This window comes from Sinocyclocheilus grahami, unplaced genomic scaffold, assembly GCF_001515645.1.
Source record: "Sinocyclocheilus grahami isolate Dianchi unplaced genomic scaffold, SAMN03320097.WGS_v1.1 scaffold854.1, whole genome shotgun sequence".
Lineage (NCBI taxonomy): Eukaryota > Metazoa > Chordata > Actinopteri > Cypriniformes > Cyprinidae > Sinocyclocheilus > Sinocyclocheilus grahami.
The window spans coordinates 280190-300486 of NW_015506033.1; the positions used below are offsets into that span (position 1 = coordinate 280190).

General features: G+C 40.2%; 2 protein-coding genes and 1 long non-coding RNA gene across 5 annotated transcripts in view; 2 read left to right on the forward strand and 1 right to left on the reverse strand.

The window, feature by feature from the left end:
• The window catches only part of LOC107563026 (zinc finger protein 646-like), a 19026-nt gene extending 8236 nt beyond the window's left edge, over nt 1-10790 (forward strand). For 2 of the 3 annotated variants that reach the window (XM_016247800.1, XM_016247798.1), the window contains exons 2-4: nt 2272-5001; nt 5420-6571; nt 7917-10790. In XM_016247800.1, the coding sequence (XP_016103286.1) occupies nt 2486-5001; nt 5420-6571; nt 7917-8850 (4602 nt within the window). In that variant the 5' untranslated portion in view covers nt 2272-2485 and the 3' untranslated portion in view covers nt 8851-10790. Of the gene's footprint in view, nt 1-2271; nt 5002-5419; nt 6572-6645; nt 6739-7914 lie in introns of all 3 variants that reach the window. The other variant, XM_016247801.1, reaches the window with a different exon arrangement.
• A 1105-nt stretch (nt 10791-11895) lies between these two features.
• LOC107563028 (uncharacterized) lies at nt 11896-17156 on the forward strand. Its single transcript, XR_001606066.1, has 3 exons — nt 11896-11925; nt 12268-12361; nt 14433-17156. It is a non-coding gene; the product is annotated as an uncharacterized lncRNA (long non-coding RNA).
• A 96-nt stretch (nt 17157-17252) lies between these two features.
• Nucleotides 17253-20297, reverse strand: part of LOC107563027 (syntaxin-1B) — a 52566-nt gene continuing 49521 nt past the window's right edge. Inside the window, exon 10 of the mRNA XM_016247802.1 lies at nt 17253-19575. Coding sequence (XP_016103288.1) covers nt 19495-19575 — 81 coding nt within the window. The 3' untranslated portion in view covers nt 17253-19494. The remainder of the gene's footprint in view (nt 19576-20297) is intronic.

Here is a 20297-nt window from a genome sequence, read left to right on the forward strand (position 1 = left end):
CATTAAATTTATATTTTGACCTCACTATTCGGGGAACAGACACAGTCTTTATAGATTGGACAGCACAAATACTTCAGGGCAGTTATTTGAGATTTGACTTACTATTCATATTGAGCGCAGCGTCCTGGAGATGTTGTCCGACATGTTGTCTGACATGCACCGAATGCAGCTCGAACGTGTCCTCACCTGCACTCAAAGGTAGACACACATCCGCCATTAAAGCAAGTAACAGTGAATAGTGTATTAGTAATGTAAGCGAGATTATCGGCAACCACGCTGGCGATGATAGCGGGCTATATGCTAATAGCGGACTCGGGAAGTCAAAAATAGAACTAGTGATAACAAGGCGCTCTGTTTTTTTTGTAGAATACGATAGATGATATATTCACACGTTATAGAAATGAAAATGGTGTATAAAATTGATTTTAAAATAAAAAATTAGACGACAGAATTAACTTGACGGAGCTCAAACTCAAAACACACGGCAGCAACAAACAGGAAGTGACGTAGAACTCAAGACTCGTCAGTTCAAACAGGTTTACCCCTAGAAAGATGCTTACAATATCACATTTTGTAAAGTAACTTGGTGATCTACAAATACAGGCTGATTCAGAGCTGCAATGAAACTATACTTATGACCCATGCAATGTAATATGATGCGTTATTAACTATTTTTCTTCAAACCTTGTCGCAGCTCTAAACAAGATTTTTCTTGCCTTACTGGTAGGGCTGTTGCGATAACCGCAATATCGCAATACCGCGCTATTGACGAGCAAACCACAGAGGAATGCAAGAACCGCAGCAACCGTGATTTTTGCCATTTTATTTTTTTCGTAAGGTTATGCCCTTCTCGTTTTACACTTCATGCATGTGGACTGAATATTAAACAAGTTAGTAATGATAACATAATGTGTACCATGCTGATTTGTACTGAGGCTCCGTAGATTTGCAAGCCTAAACAGACAGTGAATGAGAGAGAGATTGACTGAGCTTGTGCGATTACTTGCGTCTGTCCTCCAGGCCGAGTCATATATATTTGTGAAAATAGGTTGTCATGTCCAAGGAAAGCGAAATCTCTGTCTTAGCATCGATGCACAGCTGGTCAGCTGAGCCTTCTAAAGTGGTGCTCAAAGTTCAAATGATTTCAACAGCTTGATTCATTACGTCTCTTTGAATGAATGAATCAGCGTTTTTGAACGTGTAGTTGAATGACAGTCCCTTTAGTTTCCACCACCTTGTGGCGCAACACTGTAACTGCACTGACCGACAGTCCGTATAGAATGCGCACAAGTGGAAATATCAATAGAAAGTCTCTTGTCCAGTCAGATTAGAAAATCAGATTACAGCTAGGCTAACTGTTATACATATAGGCTAACAATAGCCTAACAATCTTATTGTCAGGTTTATGTTCTGTTATGTGGACCGTTATTTTGTAATTCTCTTCGGTTTACTTCACATCTTTGTCTTCATTGATGTTTTTAGTCTAGCATAAAATGCTGGCATGATCAACATTTCTACTGGGTTAAAGAAACAAGAGATGAACATTCTAAAATGTAAGAAAACGCATTCTGCTTCAGTTCAGTTACTCCAGAAAGGATTTACTAGTGCTATTTGGAATTACTGTATGTTTGTAGTGACTGCATTTCTCTGAGGTCTCAAGGCTGCAATAACCTTAAATTACCATGCAGTTGCTTGATATATTTAGAGTACATTCTGCAAAAAGCTGTCTTGATCATCTAGGTGTTCACTAACAAATTTAATGAGTGATAATACATATTCTTTCATCATTTTAGGCCTTTCACATATGTATTACAGATAATCTCTAATTTACTTACCCTTGGTAAAGCTTTGCTTATGCTGTTTTTTTTGTGGCTGTATAAACAAAGACAGCAGAGTTATCAGCCGTGCTGTGTACAATTGACGTCAACATGCAGGTACACAAAGCTGGCTCATTTTCAGCTGCTTTGAACCTGTGCATCTGTTATATGACCTAAATGTGAGATCAAATGTGTCAAAGCTAACATTACATAATGTGGCCATATGTCTATCACAGTAAATTGTTTTTGTCAAAGGCTCCTGATTACTCTTAATGTACAGCTTTAATAACCTGTTTTGTTTGTTACACATTTAGTGTGACAATGTTTTAAACTAGCATTTAGATAAAAAAATTGTTACTGTCACTTGAGTATTTTTTCATAAGTACATATATTAAAATGGTGAATATAGATGCAGTAAGTTAAATTCATTTTGCTTCTTTTTGTATTTTCCCAGCTTTCCTCTGATGCCCCACAACTGTCCAGACCCTCTCTGAACTGCTGTGATCGAGTGGAATTGAAAGGCTGATTGGAGAGAATATCTGTCACCCAGGTAAAATGGCTGATACTACAGAAGCAGAGAGCTGAACATCACACATTGCCCCCTTTTCTTCTTTGTTCGAGGATCATTTTATGTGGACATTTCCCCCTTCCATTTCAATTTTCTCATCATGGCTATGCATGATATGAATCGTGCCAAGGGTATCCCTTGCAAAGAATGCGACATCATTTGCCCAAGTACACCTAGCCTCCTGGAGCACATGAAAGCACACTATCATCAAGAAGAGAATGGCAGATTTGAATGTGAGCAGTGTGGACGCATTTTTAAGCATGCCAGTAGCTTGGCTTCTCACAAAAAAACTCATGAGATGGGCTCCTTCCAGTGCCCGGTCTGCACCAGAACATTGCCCAATGCAGTGGCGCTAAAAAACCACCTCCGCATCCACACCCTGTCTCCAAGTGCCCAAGCTGAAGAGGAGAACGATGACAATGTTGATGAAGACCGGGATTATAATCTAGCACAAGATCTGTCTGATGCAGCTTTCAGAAGTCACATAAACAATAGTGGAATGATGCCTGGTCATGACCATGACAAACAAAAATCTCCAGGATCTGAAGATGTCTGGGACAGACCATTCAAATGTGACCAATGTGACAGGGCATATCGTCATCATGGCAGCTTGGTAAATCATAAGAAGTCTCATCAAGAAGGGACGTATAAGTGCAATGTCTGTTATAAACAGTTCAGTAATCTTGCAGCTCTTAATGCTCACGAACGCACTCATTCAAAATTTAAGCCCCCTGGAATGTCCATGGGGGTCCTTGTGCATGAAGCACCATCTGACCCTCGCCCCCTTGGCCCCCAGAATGATGACATGGCACCCAGCTTTTGCCATCTTTGTCAAATTGCTTTGCCTAATAAGAATGACTTTCAAGAGCACCTTTTGTTACATAATGCTGCATCATCTTCGTTGGGGTTAACACGTAGTTTCCCAGGGATAGTGCCTCATAATCTTAGTTCTGTTCGCTCCCCAGCGGTGAATCCTTATACACCTGCTCTAGGTGACTCTCTTCCACTGCCTCCATTACCCGACAAGCGTTATGATCCAATGCTAGGCCCTCCTGTTAATAATCCCATATATACCTGTGCATATTGTGGAGCGGGACATCCTGATTTAGAGAGTCTCAAAATTCATTATCTTACCCATGACCCTCACACCACAACACATGCTCAAGATAGCCCTGCTATTTTAAATTCTGATGGACTGGCTTCAAACTCTCAACCATCAATATCATCATCCAATGGTGAGACAAGGTCTCAGGCGCAGAACGCAGCCATTGAAGATGCTGAACGCAGATTTAAGTGCCAAGAGTGCGGGAAAAGCTATCGACATGCTGGGAGTCTAGTTAATCATAAACGCTCCCATCAAACTGGTCATTATCAGTGCACTGTTTGCTGTAAGCAGTATTCACACTTAGCAGCACTTCATAGCCACCTCCGTAGTCACAAAACCCGGCCAAATTCACAATCGATGGATACAGAGGGAGATTGGCTTTCCTCTGAGCCACTGACAGGGCTAGACTCTCAACAAGGCTTTGGACATTCTCAGGATCAGGAAAGTGGTGCAACAACACCAATTTCACTGCCCGGTAATCTTGGTGATGCAGCACACTTTGTCCCAGACGGTTCCCAAAACAGTGGCCTGGATTCACTGGAATTCCATGACCGATTCGACGGCTCTCTTGCCCAAAGCAGTTCTGGTCACTCACCACTTCCACAAAACCATCGTCAAGCAAACAGTGTCAACCAAGGCGGTATGACCAATGGCTTCATGAATAACATGACCTTCCATAGTCCTGGTGGTGCCTCCCTGCCAGCAGGCAGTGCCAACCTCAAAGAAAGTACTCGCCAGAGACGTAGTCATGACCAAATGCAGTTTGGAGGTGTTCAAGACAACTCCCAGGGCAACAGTAAGAGAATGGATAACAAAGACGATGATGACGATGGAGAGGTTTATCAGTGCACAGTCTGTGGAAACCATTACGCCAGCCTGAGGGCACTTCGCAGCCACTTAAGAAGCCATGGGGTTAACCAAGGGGCCGGACCCTCCTCTGCCCTCTCTCCAATAGGTGAGCAAGAGTGGAGGAGGCGACAAGAGGGTAGTACAACCAGTCTTTTGATCTGTAGCACATGTGGCCAGAGCTTCAGCAGAAAGCAGGACTTGCTTAACCACGAGCTAGTTCATGGACATACCCGGCCAGATGGATCTACACAGGGCTTGGGTGGCACTAGCTCTAATTCTAATGGCAAAATGGATGGAAGGAACCACATTTGCGTTGACTGTGGCATGTTCTTTGCAGATCGCCATCAGTTGATCACTCACCTGTGTCCAGGCAAGGCGAGAGCGGGGGCATTGAACAAGGGTATGAACGGAGCTAAAGGGATGACGGGTGGTGCAGGTACCAGTGGCAGCGTGGGCCCTGTAGACCCTCGGCAGATGCCAGACTCTGATGATCGGCCCCACAGGTGCGACCAGTGTGGAAGGAGTTACAGACACCCCTGCTCCCTGCTCAACCATAAGAAATCTCACAAGACTGGGGTCTTCCGCTGCCTTGTCTGCCAAAAACGCTACTTCAACCTACTGGCTCTCAAGAACCACCAGAGGACTCATTTTGACTTAAAGAGGTTAGCCAGCATTGCATGTGCCCTATTATACTCTAACTGTTTAGTTCTCTTTGCATACTTTGAATGCTTATGTATTATCATGAGTTCCCCACTCATGTGATTACCCAGGTCATCACTGAATAAATAGATTTTAATTAAATTTTGAGTGTCAAGGCAGTGTGCACTGGTGATGTTTTTCCCATTAGAGAAGACGAGGACAACAAACATAACACCTACTGATACACACACACACACACACACACACACACACACGCAGTTGAGTCTGAATTTCATAACGTCTGTACCCCATTTGAGCATTGTGTAGTCATCCTTGTATTTGTAAGGGGACCTTCCCTTTTTCTGATTCTTCCTTTTTTAGAAGAGCAATTTAACACTGCTTTCTTATCTGTTGGTTTTTGTGTGGTTTGTCTCTTCACAGGCACAAGTGTGAGGAGTGTGGGAAAGCCTTCAAGATTCAGAAGCAGTTGATAAATCATCTACGGCTACACGAAGAGCACAGAGCAAAGACTGGAGATCGAGACCAACGAGTTCAAAGCATGTCTCATCCTAATGGTGCTCGCTATGAGGGGGGCCCATCGCAGCTCCAAGCTATGAGGATGGGTGACCCCAAAATTCAGAATCCTCCTGTGAACACCAATTATGGTCAGCCTCAAGGTTTCAAGAAACCATATGCAGGGGCTAGGGCCCAGCAAGTTGATGACGGCAGCGGTCGCCGCCCCTTTGCTTGTGATCAGTGTGGACGTACTTACCGTCATGCTGGCAGTCTGGCCAATCATAAGAACCTACATAAGATTGGTGAATACCACTGCAACGTGTGCAACTCCACTTATCCAAATCGACTGGCAATGAAGAACCACCTCAGAATGCATTTCGCTCTTAAGAAATATACCTGCTCTGACTGTGGTAGGGGCTTCAGGAACCAGAGGCAGCTTGAAACACATACCAGCAACCAGCTCTGCAAAGATCTTCCTGGTCCCCTTCCTGGTCCCAGCATGCAGACGGCCCCTCCTCCAACTGAATATGAATGCGATGGGTGCTCTCAAGTCTTTAATACAACCACAGATCTGGCCTCGCATAACTGCAGTGCCCAGCTTCCTTCTTCCTCTGCCTCCCTCAACAGCTCTAATATGAGCATGGAGACAGGTGACCTGGGGTCTCCAGAGCGTGAAGAACGCCCATTTTCCTGTGACCTTTGTGGCTGCTCTTACAAGCATGCTAGCAGTCTGCTGAACCACAAAAATACACATAAAATTGGCAACTTCAGCTGCTCATATTGTGACAAGCCGTACACCAACTATATGGCCCTGCGCAATCACATGCGAATTCACACGCAGAAGAAGCGGCATATCTGCTCAACCTGTGGCAAGGCTTTCCGGCTGGCCCGCTTCCTTCGGAACCACCAGAGAGTCCATGAGGAGGGCCACACCCGTTTTGGCTGCCCCACCTGCGGGAAGAGCTTCCAGGGTCGTTCTGGGCTGGCCAGACACCGCTGCGGGGACAACCAGGTAGGCAAGGAGGGCGTGAGGAAGGCCACTTCAAGCACAAGAGAGGGAGAGGAATACCGGTTCACGTGAGTTTACGTCTGTTGTTCGTGATTTTGAAGTGAACTAGTAAAGATCACAGGTTTCTACATGTCTATTACAGGTATATGATCTCCAATCCGGCTTCCTTGGGACCATACGCGTGCCGGAATTCGGATTTTTCTGAAGTTTGGACAGTATGATTAGTGGAGACCAGATAAGTTACCCCCCTTTGCTTTCAGTTAGCAATATGCACTAGATTATTAGGATGTCTTGATATAATGGGTACATTTGGATTAACTTAGTAGGTACATGTGTGTGTATTGTACCAAATCATTGATTCCCTCCTTATTAATTGATCTGATTGATAGTATTCTAGAATGTATGGTGTACTATGGTGTTTACTGTTGTTACCATTTGAACATTTAGTTGCCATAAGTACTCAAACTGATCATCTTACATCAGCTGTTGTGCTTCCAGTAATAAATACTGATCTGGGCCCAACTGCATTTAGCAAACCATGGGACTTTGATCCATTTATTAAATGCATGTTTACTAAATAATATAAATATAGCTTTGTTGCTTTTAAGGTGAAGCATAAAACTCTGCTCCATTTGCTGTCAAGACAATATAAAGATCAAGCAGAAAACCGTTTTAGAAATGTGCCAATATATACTAACACTAACACACAACTTCCATACTTACAAATTACATATATGACGAACATTATAAATTCACATACTCTGAAAGAAAAAACAAAACACACTCCTTTACTACATGTGCTTAGTGCTTGGAAAACAAGTTCACCACACTTGTTTTCCATGTTTTATTCAGACTAGAATTTAGGTCAAATCCCAAAACCTTATTTACTGTACAATTATGTGATCATTTTGATCTAATTCTATACATGGAAACATTTTTACCTGTTGAATTTTTTTAGTGTAAATACAATGAGTTTAAAAACAAACAGTACATTTTTTTTCTCATTCAGTTCTGAGGACTAGGTCTGTCCTGTAGGCTGTTACAAAATTGTACATGTACAATTCATATATTACCACCATAAATTATATAGATTATTATATCACTGCCTTCATTTTAACCAAACACAATTGGTTGATACTTTGACTTATTATTCATATTCAGTTTATTCACTGCCTTAATAGGCAAGGTTATTCAAGTAGTTCTCTCTAAGCTTGGCCAGTTTTTTGAGTTTTGGCAGCTGGATTCAAGATCATATACCTGTATTTGTGTATCCGTCAATGCAGTTATCATTGAAGTCAGCTACATGTTGTCAGGTTACTTTCAGACTAATCTAGGTTGCTAACTATTGAGGGGTTAAAAGGACAATGAGCAGGTGAGATTTACTTTTTCTCTCCTCTGTCTCTGTCTTCACAGATGTGACCAGTGTGGCCGTTCTTACCGGCATGCCAGCTCACTCCTTAATCACAAAAACACCCACACTGTTGGCATCTACCATTGCGCTGTGTGCCTCAAGACCTATTCCAACCTGCTTGCACTCAAGAACCATCGTCGCATCCATTCTGAAACTCGACGGCACCGCTGTCCAGAATGTGGCAAGGCTTTCCGCGTCTCCTCCCAATTACAAAATCACCGCCGTGTGCACCAAAAAGAGCGGGAGTTTGCCTGCACTCTGTGCCAGCGGAGCTTCCCTAACCAGGCTAGCTTCCGGCTCCACTTGGAAATGCAACATGGCCGTGCCCCAAAAACATCGCAACAGCCTGGGGTTTCGTCCAGTGGCTCTGATGTAGGTTGGGGCTCTGGGCTTGACCTTACGCTGATGCAGGCCCAGGGACTGGATCCTAAGGGGCTCCCAAAGCTTAACCCATCACACCACGGCCCCAGTGGCAGCAGCTCATCTGGGAATCAACCACAGCAGCAACAGCAGAGTCGCAATGAGGTGGGGTGTAAGTCGCATGTTTGTGATCAGTGCGGCCGTGGTTACCGTCACGCCAGCTCACTTCTGAACCACAAGAACAGCCACAAGATGGGCACTTATTTCTGCAACTCCTGTCAGAAGGAATTCTCCAACCTGATGGCACTCAAAAACCACAGACGCATCCACACAGAACCCAAACGTTACCAGTGCCCGGACTGCGGCAAGGCTTTCCGTGTCTCCACCCAGCTCATCTGCCACCGCCGCATCCACACCAAGGAGAAGCCTTTCTCGTGTCAGCAGTGTGATAAGTGCTTCTCCAGCAAATCCAACTTAAGACACCATCAGAAGGTCCACTGGAACAGCTCGGCACCTTCTTCTAGTCTGAACATGGGCACCAACTTCTTGGGTATGCCGTCTGGGCCCTTTTTATAGTGATGGGAAATGGGGAAGCAGAACATGCGGTATTTTTTTTTTTTTACGGAGATTCATGCCAAGGCTTTTGGAGGTGCCAAAACCCCCATTCCTTTTATTCTCACTCCTCTCTAGTGGTTGAGGTGTGGCTGTGAGGCTTTTGTTGAACGGGTTGTTGTTTAGGTTAAGAGAACTGTCCCTGCATGTACCCTGAAACATTGGATTAAACAATGGACTTGTTACATCACGTAATGCCTGTTAGTTTTAGGTCATAGTGATATTTTCCCCACCCTTTCTCTCATCCTAAACACCACAGGTGACCTTACTTGCATTTTCATAGTTCCCTTTGGGGGTGGGGACATTGAAGGCCACTGCCTTCATTTCTGATACCAGCCTTTCGAAGAAGTGCAAACAAGCTGGTGTCTTGTTTTAATTCTGGAAACGAATTTCGGATGAGACATTTCCATATATATTGTGTATTAAACAGCACATTTCCCACCTTGGTACTGTTAGATCAGTATTGTTTTTGTGATGTCACAATGGGCAGGTTACATTATAGTGACTTTAGGTTCAAAATGGACACGTATCCCCAGGTTCAGGGTGACCGCTACAAGAAAAAAGCATTTGAAAATCATACATTTCATCCCATGCCCAGCTACCACTTTGATTGAGAGTCTTGAATGCATTCTCAATTTTTAATCCTAGACAATACAAATAAAACACGTTGACTGTCCGATGAATTCCTAGAAGTGTCAAGCAACTTGTATGTTTAACAAGTAGAAGTAACTATGTTTAACAGTGTATAGAGCGTATTTGAAACGTCTTCAGTTATTGGAGGCAACACATTTATGTGTTGTGTAGGACTGTCAAAGTTTTTTTTTGTATTCCTCCCCCTTTCTGTTGATGTTCTAACCTTTCTAACTTGTGTGGTCCTTGCAGCACGAAGATGAGCTTCAAAACGTATTATTCAGCAGATGACAGCATTGCGCTTATTGGGTTAATTTCTTAGTGGCATCATTCATTCATACCCCCTTTCATTTTATGATGTTGCTCAGAACCCATATTTTAAAACTGCAATTAACTTGCTAGTGTATAGAAACGATAGGTTGTGCTATGAAAAAAAAAATGAGAGAAAAGCGAAAGGGGGAAAAATGTATATTGATAGGCTTGTAATGGCATTTGGTTTTACCTTGTATTGTATTGTATCTCTGACTGTATTATTTACAGGAAAACTTTTATAAAAGATCACTGTAGTATGCATTTTATTTATATTAACACTTGTAACTGAAAACGCTAGTTTTAGAGCTCCCAGTTTTAGGATTTCTTGTTTCAACCCCTCCATTCTCCAGAGGCTATCGGACACGGAGTCAGGAATGACAGGACTCCTAAAGAACACTTGCTATAGTGACTGTAATCTCCTCTTTCGTTGCCATTATTTGTTATGCTTTTAAACGAATATTTCTGTCCCTTGTGCAATAAACAGGGAACTGTAATAATGTGTGTTTTGATTGCAGTACAATGAGTGTAAACTTATCACTGTGTTATCTCGCGTGATGTCGTGACTGTCTCCCCCCACGCTCATGTCAAGATTGGATGTGCCTATTTCACTCTTTAAGTTAACACGTTAAGGAATGATTTTGCGATCATTACAATCAGCAAGGCAATCTTATTTTAACACTTCAGTTATACATGTTAACCCATGTATTTATTTATAATAATTTTTTTATTTAATTGCATTTTACTATTTTGAGCTTGTTTTTAACCTATATTACCTGGGAGCACTGGTGCTAAGTTAATGTATTTTAAGTGAAAATGAAGTTGTATGTGCTATGATCAAAGCACGGGAAGATTATATATTTTGCAAATTTTACACAAGTGGACAATTAAAAAAGGAAAATCTTCCCAGGTGGACGGTTGCTACTTTGGCAAAGACTGATTCCAAATATAAATTATAAAATGTTTAATATTTTTTTCTTCCTTGTTTTATATATATATATATATAATATATATATATATATGTGTGTGTGACTACTTTTTTTTTTTAACTATATTTTGATAATTCATTTCCTAACAGAACATGTTTGAATTATAACCTCAATGCTCTCGAATAATAAAAATAAATAGCTGGAAGATTTATGTGTGAAAGTTTGCCACTCATGGTTGGTGTTCTGAAAGAGTCACCATCCACCATCTGGATCCAATATCACGGTGTCCCTGTTAAAGTCTGTTTATTATGAATGTTCCCATTCATGGATTTTGGGATGTTTAATGCACCTGAAAGCTGGGCTGTGGTCAGTGAAATCGTAACCGAGTAATCAAATAAGAACACCACAAATTCCTTATTGTTACTTGTAGTTAAAACCATATGATTTTGCTCCTGTTTTCCAGTACCCTGCCTCCTTGTTCAGACTCCTCACTAAGATGATCTCTTATATAATCTAGGTATCCTTCTTCCCACTTTTGATAAATACACAATTATATAATTTTTCTATGCACTATAATATTTATGTAATACTTTTACACTAATAAACTAAATTCTAAATAGTGACTTTTTTTTGTTGTCGTTTTAGTTACGTTTAACAGGTTTTTAAAAAATGTTATTGGGTGTTTTTCTCTATTTTTAAGATGGAGGAGTTTAGACAAGAAAGTGGGCATGAGGGGGGAGTGTAACTGGGACATGTCCTACGACGGACTGGAACCTACATCCTTGTGAGCAGACGGCTCTTACATGTCCTTGAACGTGTGCACAGCAGTTGTTTAATATAAATAGTACAAAAGAGTATGGCACTATTTATAGCTATCAGTCAGTCCAAAATCAGAACCAGAGCAGATCAAATCAAATCAAAGGAAATACAAAGACTTTAATTAAATAACAAAACAGGGAGGATAAACCCAACAACAGACCATTTAGTAAGTAACTCGTTAAATGGAACAATCAGCAGGTGTGTTTATATGGGCATTCATGAATCATGATGAGTAATGCAGAGAAAGACCAGGGAATTGCCACGCGTGACATCAGCGACTAGAAAAGCGCGCCATTCTAACTTACCTCAGTTATCGAGCAGCTGCAGATCACATAACCCGTATTTTGCAAAGGTAACGATTACAGTATTTTAAATATAAACTACCTTGGTCATATTAATTTACCATTTGAAAATGTAAGAATATCCTGACGCAAAGGTTCACTCCATAATTAAAATTATGTCGTTATACTCACCCTCATGTCGTTTAAAACATTTTGAGGAGTCTTCACTCCTTACTTTCCATAACGACAGTTTGTTGTGAGACAACTGTCAAACTCCCAAAATGACACCAAAGAGCACCGTACACGTTTCATAAAAGTACTCAATATGATTTAAGCATTGGATCTCAAATAATTTGTGTAAGGAACCGACTTAAACGAAGCAGTTATTTACTGATCATTTTGCCGTCGAACAGTAGCTCGCGTCAAGCGCGCGTTTGCGTCCAGAAATTACGCGTTGACGTCATTGACGTCGAAACGACCTCGGATCGGCTGAGGTGAATATAATCGGTGAGTAACTGCATAGACTGTTGTCTTTTCCCCACACAAATCTATTAAGATTGCTTCCTAATACGAGGAATACAACACACAAGTCACACTATCCTTATGAGTTAACGTTAAAGATCAGAAGATATTAGTATGCAGGTATACCGCTTATAGACGAAAGATGACAACACCTCATAATTGTGGTAGTACTGAGAATGTAGAAAAATACAATGTATGTGAATTTACCTGATTCTCAGGTGCTTTGTGTATGTGAAAATGTTGATTTGGAGGTCTTGGAGTGTCCACTAGATGGTGAAAGATCCTTTAGGTAAGTTTTCACCTTCAGGCATGCTTGTCTGTTTGGCAAATGCCCTGAAACCAGTTAAGCTATTTAGCAGCCTAGACATGTTTCATTCATTTAATTCCAATGCAATGCTTCAGTTGCTTGAGAGCTAGAGCAAGAATGATCTTAATTCAATTTCAAATTAGGCAATTCCACATAAGACCCATTCGGGTACAATGCATTAAAGTCCATAGTCTTTGAATGCATGCAATTTAATTGACAACTTATACTTGTTTTGAGGCTGTTAACTAAACGTTTTTGGTCCAAAATATGCCTGAAAAGTGTCATAGGGTGTGGAGTGAAAATGGAATGCATTATTCAGGGTGTAACTACATGTGTAATTCATGTTTGGTCTGAATTGAGAGTAATATGTCCAAATCTAGGCGTTAAAGATTAACATACAAAGCTTGTAGCTCAAACAGCGTGCAGAGGCTGAATTATTTTTAAAGGAAAATTTACAGACTGTTGCTTAGCAACTGGAAAACCAGCCCTTCATACCTGCCAAGTTTGGCAAGTTTTCACTGCAATGACTAAATTAATTAATTTAGAGTAATGATAAGCACTCGTTGGTCTTGCACAGCTCCCAGGGCATCTTCTGCTGCAATCAATAAAAACATAATTGAACAAAACCCCATTATCTTTCTAAATAACTTTATCTACTTTGCACAAAGGGGTCTGGGGTGAATGTGACTGCCTTAATAGTTAATTGAAAGTGTGTCCAACGCTTTACAGTGAATAAAACATCTTTAGCACAATTCGTTTTGGAATTAGTTTGCTAAATGACATTTGAGTTACAATTATCAGGAGGACATCTTATTTCATGAACCGATTCAGATGGAACTTCTGTCATTTTTGTTGTTATAAATAGACATTTACACAATTCACAAATTACAATATATATATTTTGTATATAATTAAGGTGAGGGTCAAACCTGATGCTGTTACAACAGTGGCCGTTCAGAGCAGTTTCCAGAATCAAAATCTCTTAATTGATTTAATTTAGTTTTTATGTCGGATGGAATGCCAGCAGGCAGCACTTGAAACTCCAACTGTTTATATTTTCACCTAGAAAGTTGGCAAAAACATCTAAATCCATAATAGTGATGCACCAGGCAGTTCAGTGTGCAAATTAGCTTGAAAACACTGTCAGTATACATGCTTGATGCATATACGAGCTTCCTTTTCAAATTATTGATGCCCCCACCCCCGCCCATGATTTGAGAAAGTAGTAAAAGTAGGGAAGACAACTACAGCAGTTGTACACTGGACAATCGTTTTTCTTTATTTTTTTTATTTCAGTTCATAATATCTGTTTGTTGGGGTTTTTCTTTTTTCATTTTAACTTAAAATTGACACACTTATAAAAGACAGCATCTGCATAGAGTTCTCATCTTAAAGATCCATGGAGAAAAGAGGGAAAGGGGGGGGGAGAGAGAGAGAGAGAGAGAGAGATTGTAAGAGAAGGGAGGAAGATAGCAAAGGGTTTTAGGGGAGGAGAGGGATACTGGTACGCCACACTAACCAAACAGATCAGCAAACAGTATTACGAGAGAGGGGGGAGAGAGGGACAGTTATGTTGTTTGTTTGTATCTTTTTCCTTTTTTTTTTACAATACAGTACACGCATACACACAAAATAAAAGACAGAATTTGCAGTTCCAGTCAAAGTTGCAGAAATTGATTTAATTTCTTCCTTCCCATCCTTGGTGCCCATCTCATTGTGGTTTCTGCCCTGATTGCACTTTCAACTTAGATCTTAGTTGGGCGAGAAGATGTTTGGCGACAAGTAAAACGACGGCTGGAACCAGGGTTAGTGGCTGTTGTTTCCCTCAACTCCCACAATAATATTGAAGACGGCATTCTTCAGTGCTTTCAAATGCATGTGTGAAAAAGCCCTTTTCTTTGTATTGCACAGATGAGTGTTTTTCTGTTTGCTTCGAGCACTATTGTTTTCCTTCTGTACTTTTAAAGAAAACGTCCAAATCCCAAGAACTGTGCTCTTTGTATAAGAGCAGAGCTCATCCCACGTTACATTTAACTAGCGCTTTTGAGTTTCAGCCATGCTACACTCTACACACGCAAGGTATTCTAACCGACACTGATTATGAAAGCATCCAAACATGTATCACGAAATGCACAAAAAATGGCACTAATTGTTCTCTAAGTTTGCCATTGCCAATGTGGTGGACCTCTGCAAAGAAAAGCGCTCAAGGTGCCTGGAAGCTACAGATGGTGTGCATTTGACCTGTAAACCTATCGATGGTGTACATGGAGGGAAGCACTTTTTTTCCGGTAACCGGTAATGGCTCTCTGAGGTAACACAACATATTGTATTGAATCTGATGGTAAAGCGTTGTTCCTTTTCTTCGTTATAGAGCACCCTTGACATCACTGAAAGCATTGGATGCTGCTTTAAGACAAGCAAGAGGTCGGTCGACAGCAAAGCGCTGCGACCAGGGCAAAGAACAAGAAAATCAATCAACCTCACAACTTTGACAGGAACTATTTTAGTAGTTTTATACATGGACATGCAAGTCATTTTTTCTCTCTTTGAAATATTTACAATAATTACAAGACAAAGATTCAGTTCAGATTGACAAAATCGCGAGCATTCAATAGTACTACTAATATAACACAACTTCTCGGGATTCTTTAAATCATCATAGTTATATAATTCATCACATTTGATAATGGTATAATTCAATTATGTCATCCTTATCCAGTCATCTTCCCGTTCTAATTAGAATAGTGTTTTCATCGCATCATTACAAGCCATTCTCCGTAATTGATGATCATTTAGCTGAAATCACAGTTTGAGCACCATCTCCACAAACCGTTTCCTCATTCTAAATCTAACACTGAAACAAGAATACTGGTATAAAGTTTAATGGGAATATACATCAAAGGAATGACACAAAAGGGGATGAAATTAAGGAGGATCATGGCTGGGGCTGTTGAGAAAAATCACGATCGCAGGTCTTGGGCGCTCATTAGCTGTGGACCGAGAAGTCGTATTGGTTAACATAAAAGTCTTTGAGAGCTGCTGAAGCACATGTAGAAACTAAGCAGCAAGCGTTACAATCCACAAAGCAGTCTACATGGCAGCAGACGGCTCCGTTGATCATGGCGGGAGCGTTCTAGCTTTGTCCCATCACCGCTCGCTTGCTGTGCGGATTGGGTGTAGGGGTTTTTTCTTCACCTGCAGTGATGAGGCACTCAACAACCCCAACCAAAAAGACTATGCAGTTAAGCTCTAAAAGATACATTGTTTTTTTTTAATATATAGTAGTTTGTAATTTTCACTCATTTACAAAATGCCTTCTCAATGTGCTGTGTTATGCCAGTGCTGTCTGGTCATATCAGTGTCTGTGTGATGAACATCAATAAACAGTGTTGAAAAATGAAATTAAGACAACTGAGGAAACTTTCATCCAGATCTGTGCCCGTGTTAGTATAGTTTATTTTTTTTATTTCATTTTCTTTTAACCAGAGCTGATCTAATGTCTACGTCTAATGTATTGCCAGCACAGAGGAAGCAATGCAAGTGAGTTGAACAAGGGGAAAATGGCAACATAAACAGCATCATTGAGGGGAAAAAGAAAAAAAACATCATAAGATACACACAACATTTGAACATCGTTGGGGGTATATTTGTTTTGTAGGTAGCTGTTTTTGGAGAAAGTGCTTTAAAACGAACAAGCTTGTATAGTATACATTATACACATTGTTCAGAATTAATATAAATAAATAAACCTTTATATTTAGAACCTTGTCGCTGAAAGCAGTGGAATTGAAGACATAGTAAATGTATTCGCAAGATAGTTCACAAGATTTAAGGGCAGGGTGGACTACACAATACAGTTGACTGTAACATTGTGCTCTGTACTCGCATAATGCTTTGGCTTTTTAGTCTTATTACTTTTCTTAACATTTGAATGAAGTCGGCACAGAACTGGAGCGCTAGAGCTGCATACCATAGACCTGCAGACCAGAGAAGCCCCTTGTGCCCGAGGCCGGTGCGACCGAGGGCTCCAACAGCAGACGAGCACACACACACACACACACGCAGAACCACACACACACAAATGCTCATGCTCACATATACAGCAACGTGTACGTAAAAAAGGAAAAAATGCCGAAGGGACAGGGCACGCATACATGGCCTTTTGAGTTGCACAATTCGACACCGCAGCACACGACTCACAATAAAGAATAGTCTTACGAAAGAATTCACATATCATCACCAGTTAAGCACAACAATCAAGTTCGGGAAAACATCAGGGGAAGGGAAAATGAACAAGATGCACAAAAATGATTCGTACCCAGAGTGTTTCCAGAGGGTGAGGAGGGGGGGAATACATCGTTTTACACTACGGACGTGGTTTGGGAACAAAATACCCGACAACAAACTGATTTTTGTATTCATGTGCACATCCACAGGGAACACATTCATGGGGACCACGGTAAAACTCCAGCATCGTCAGGGTCATGATGAAATAGGCAGCAGTACTATTAAATGAAGCCAAACCCCCCCCCCCCCCATCAAACCCTTAGAGAGTCATAATAAATAATTATAAATTTAAAAAAAAAACATTAACAAAACGGAAAAAGGTACAACCCAAAAAATGTGGCGGTATAAGACATTGTTTTCTTTGATTGTAAAGTGCACACATGATCGAGAGCCATGCAAACTAACAAAGCGAAAGTTGCATGCGTTAACAAATAAGGGCCTTCCAGCTATATCGTCTACTAAAAAACAACACCGACATACATATTTACCTCATTTTATCATACATGTAAGTGATTCGACACTAAATACACAGAAGTTTCAAAGAAAACATGCTGGACGTTCCTGGAATGATTAAAGTAAAATAGTCCCGGCCCTCTGCCTCAGGCTTTGTAAAAAGTGAACAGTATTTATCCCCCAAATCATTCTTGTTCCCTACTACTTTGCTTTGGGTAGGTAAAGGGGTGGCGGGATGGGGTGGGGGGGCTCCTGTTATATATTCTATGATAAGCAGTACATGGAAAATGAAGTCCGTATTGAGAAAAGGAGTGCACGTTCAGAGTTGGTACATGTCATGAATGTCATGAACATGAAGGTAAGGGCGTTCTAAGAGTGCGACAAATCTGAATAAAGCCGAGGGGGATTCTGTATAAAAAAAAAACAGAGCTAAAGTTTGGTTTTGAATTTTAGCCCTTGAATTTAAAACAAGAAGTACATAATTAACAATGCTGGCACTTTCTGTCTGCAAAGAAAAGGATGCAACGAATTCATGATACAACTGTTTGATTTGTGTTTCTGCGGGAAAAAAAAAAATCTTTGGACAAAATCTTATTCTAAGCTAGAGTTATCTTAGGATGCTGTCTCTCTTGGCGTTCAGAGCTAAATTTGAGTTATTTCATATAAAGTTGTGTAAATGTCTTCATTTTTAGTCGCTGCATAATAAGTGTCTTGACCAACCGTACAAGTTTCTTCAGTTGAACTGAAGAATGCATCTACAGGTAAATATTTCCTAAGATACGTCTGCACCGCACCTATTCCCATTTTTTCAGATATTTAGAATTTAAGAATAAGGATCTAAGAGTGTCTATCACTTCCCCGTAGTTCATTTTATTAGTCTCTCTTTATTAACTAGCACCAAGGTGAAACGTCAAGCAAACTCTCAAATCGATCCTTCAAAACCTAAACGGTCCTGTTCAAGCCCATTCTTTATATTATAATGTAAAATATATATGCAATTTATGAAACAAGGCAAATAAAAAAATTGCAAAACTAACGTAAAATAAGGAAAATGAATTTCAGCAGACCTAACCACCCTCCAAAAGATAATATTTAGGCTAGGCGTTACTTCAAGTATTGACATTTCCGTAAATGTTCCTTATAAGAAATCTTCGGCGTAGACAAAAATATTTAGTCTCTTTTGTCTTTTTCAGAATCTTTCCATAGGTTTTCATGAATTAATTAAAAAAGCAGGGGCAAATCACTATCAAAACTGCATAGTTCAACAGTTTGCACAATGCCACCCTTTCGATCCCAGTGTAGCTTTCCAAACGAGTTCAAATGAAATGTCCGTTCCTTCACTGCCTACAGCAAATGAAGTAAAAACAAAACCATTTCCATGTACAAACTTGGTGATATCACTTCCTCTCACAATTCGAAATGTGTGCTTCTTAGTTCTCTTAAACTTCATTTGTTTACGGTTGCCCCGCAGTAAAAGTATTAAGACAGAAATTCGGCTATGAGGTTGACGGTGCTTTAAAACTACAGCACTCCATCGGTAATGAGCTAATAATGTAACGATGAGAGATTTCATCTGAATGCAAGCAACCACTTGGAACGTTAGGCCATTGCAATCGGACTAGTACTACTATCTATAACATCTATGCAGTCAGTTGGTTAGTATTCGTAATGCTAGTATGGTTTGCCAAACACCATGTTCTGCCGGAACATAAAACAATTTAGCAGTTGCTGGCACTGTCCTGGAGGCCCCCCCAAAAATAAAAGCAATGCTAAAAAAATAAAACAAAAATTAATTTGTATTTCTTTTCAGGTAGTAACCCATGTGCTGCTTTATGTTCAATACATTTACATGTACAGTTTGTAAATATGATGTTTATTTGAACCCACTTTTGTATATATTTAAATCAGCTAGTACGTAACATCTCCTTGATTTATTTATTTTTTTGATTGTTTGATTTTTGAATATTCGATTTTAACCCTACCCAACCCCCGTTTTATGACAGTTTCCTTATTTCGTGTTTAAGTGGATAAAACACTCAGATTTCCAAGTGTTTGTCTCTCTTCATGTCGTTTAGAAGCCCAGGGTTCCTCCGATAGTGGACGCCAAAACCACTCCCAAAATTACACAGCAGATGATGATCATGATCTTCTTCTGCAGAGGACGAAAAAGGGCGAGAAGGAAAGAAAGAAAGATGTGTTAACATTGTTTAGCTCATCTATAGCAACTCTGTTGCGATAGTCAGCTAATCTATGTAGCATCACCTCATCTTAACCACACTTTAAATGAAACCATTAACAATTAAACCAAAGTAAATCATTAAATGAATTAAAAGTTCATTAAATTATTGATGAAAAGAACCACTCTGAGACGTTGCCCCTTTGAATACTAAATGTGTTCAAACATTGACTACATTTGAGAAGGTGGTGATTAGATATTGCATAACTGTAAAGGCTAAAAACAGTACATCATACTAAACTCTGGAATCTCCAAAAAAAGCAGTAACCATATTTACTGAATGTGATGAGATCATGGAGGGAAGCTGCAAATATTATATTGGGCCAAGAGACTTATGCCATACAGAATAAACTAAATGTAAATGCTTGGTTGGACATGCAGACAGAAAATCATGTTTTTTTCTGGTGACCATCTGTCGGACATTTAAATGGACCATGCAATGCTTGTTTTGTTTTTATGGGCCTATTTTTTGTAAAATAAAACTTTTTGAATTTTTATTCTGTGGCGGGGGGAAAAAAACAGAATTGCAAGAGATAAACACTGAATTAATTCTGAGAAAAACGTCAGAATTGCAAGATGTAAACTTGGAATTGCCAGAAAGATTGTATCTCTCAAATTATGACTTTTTCCTCATAATT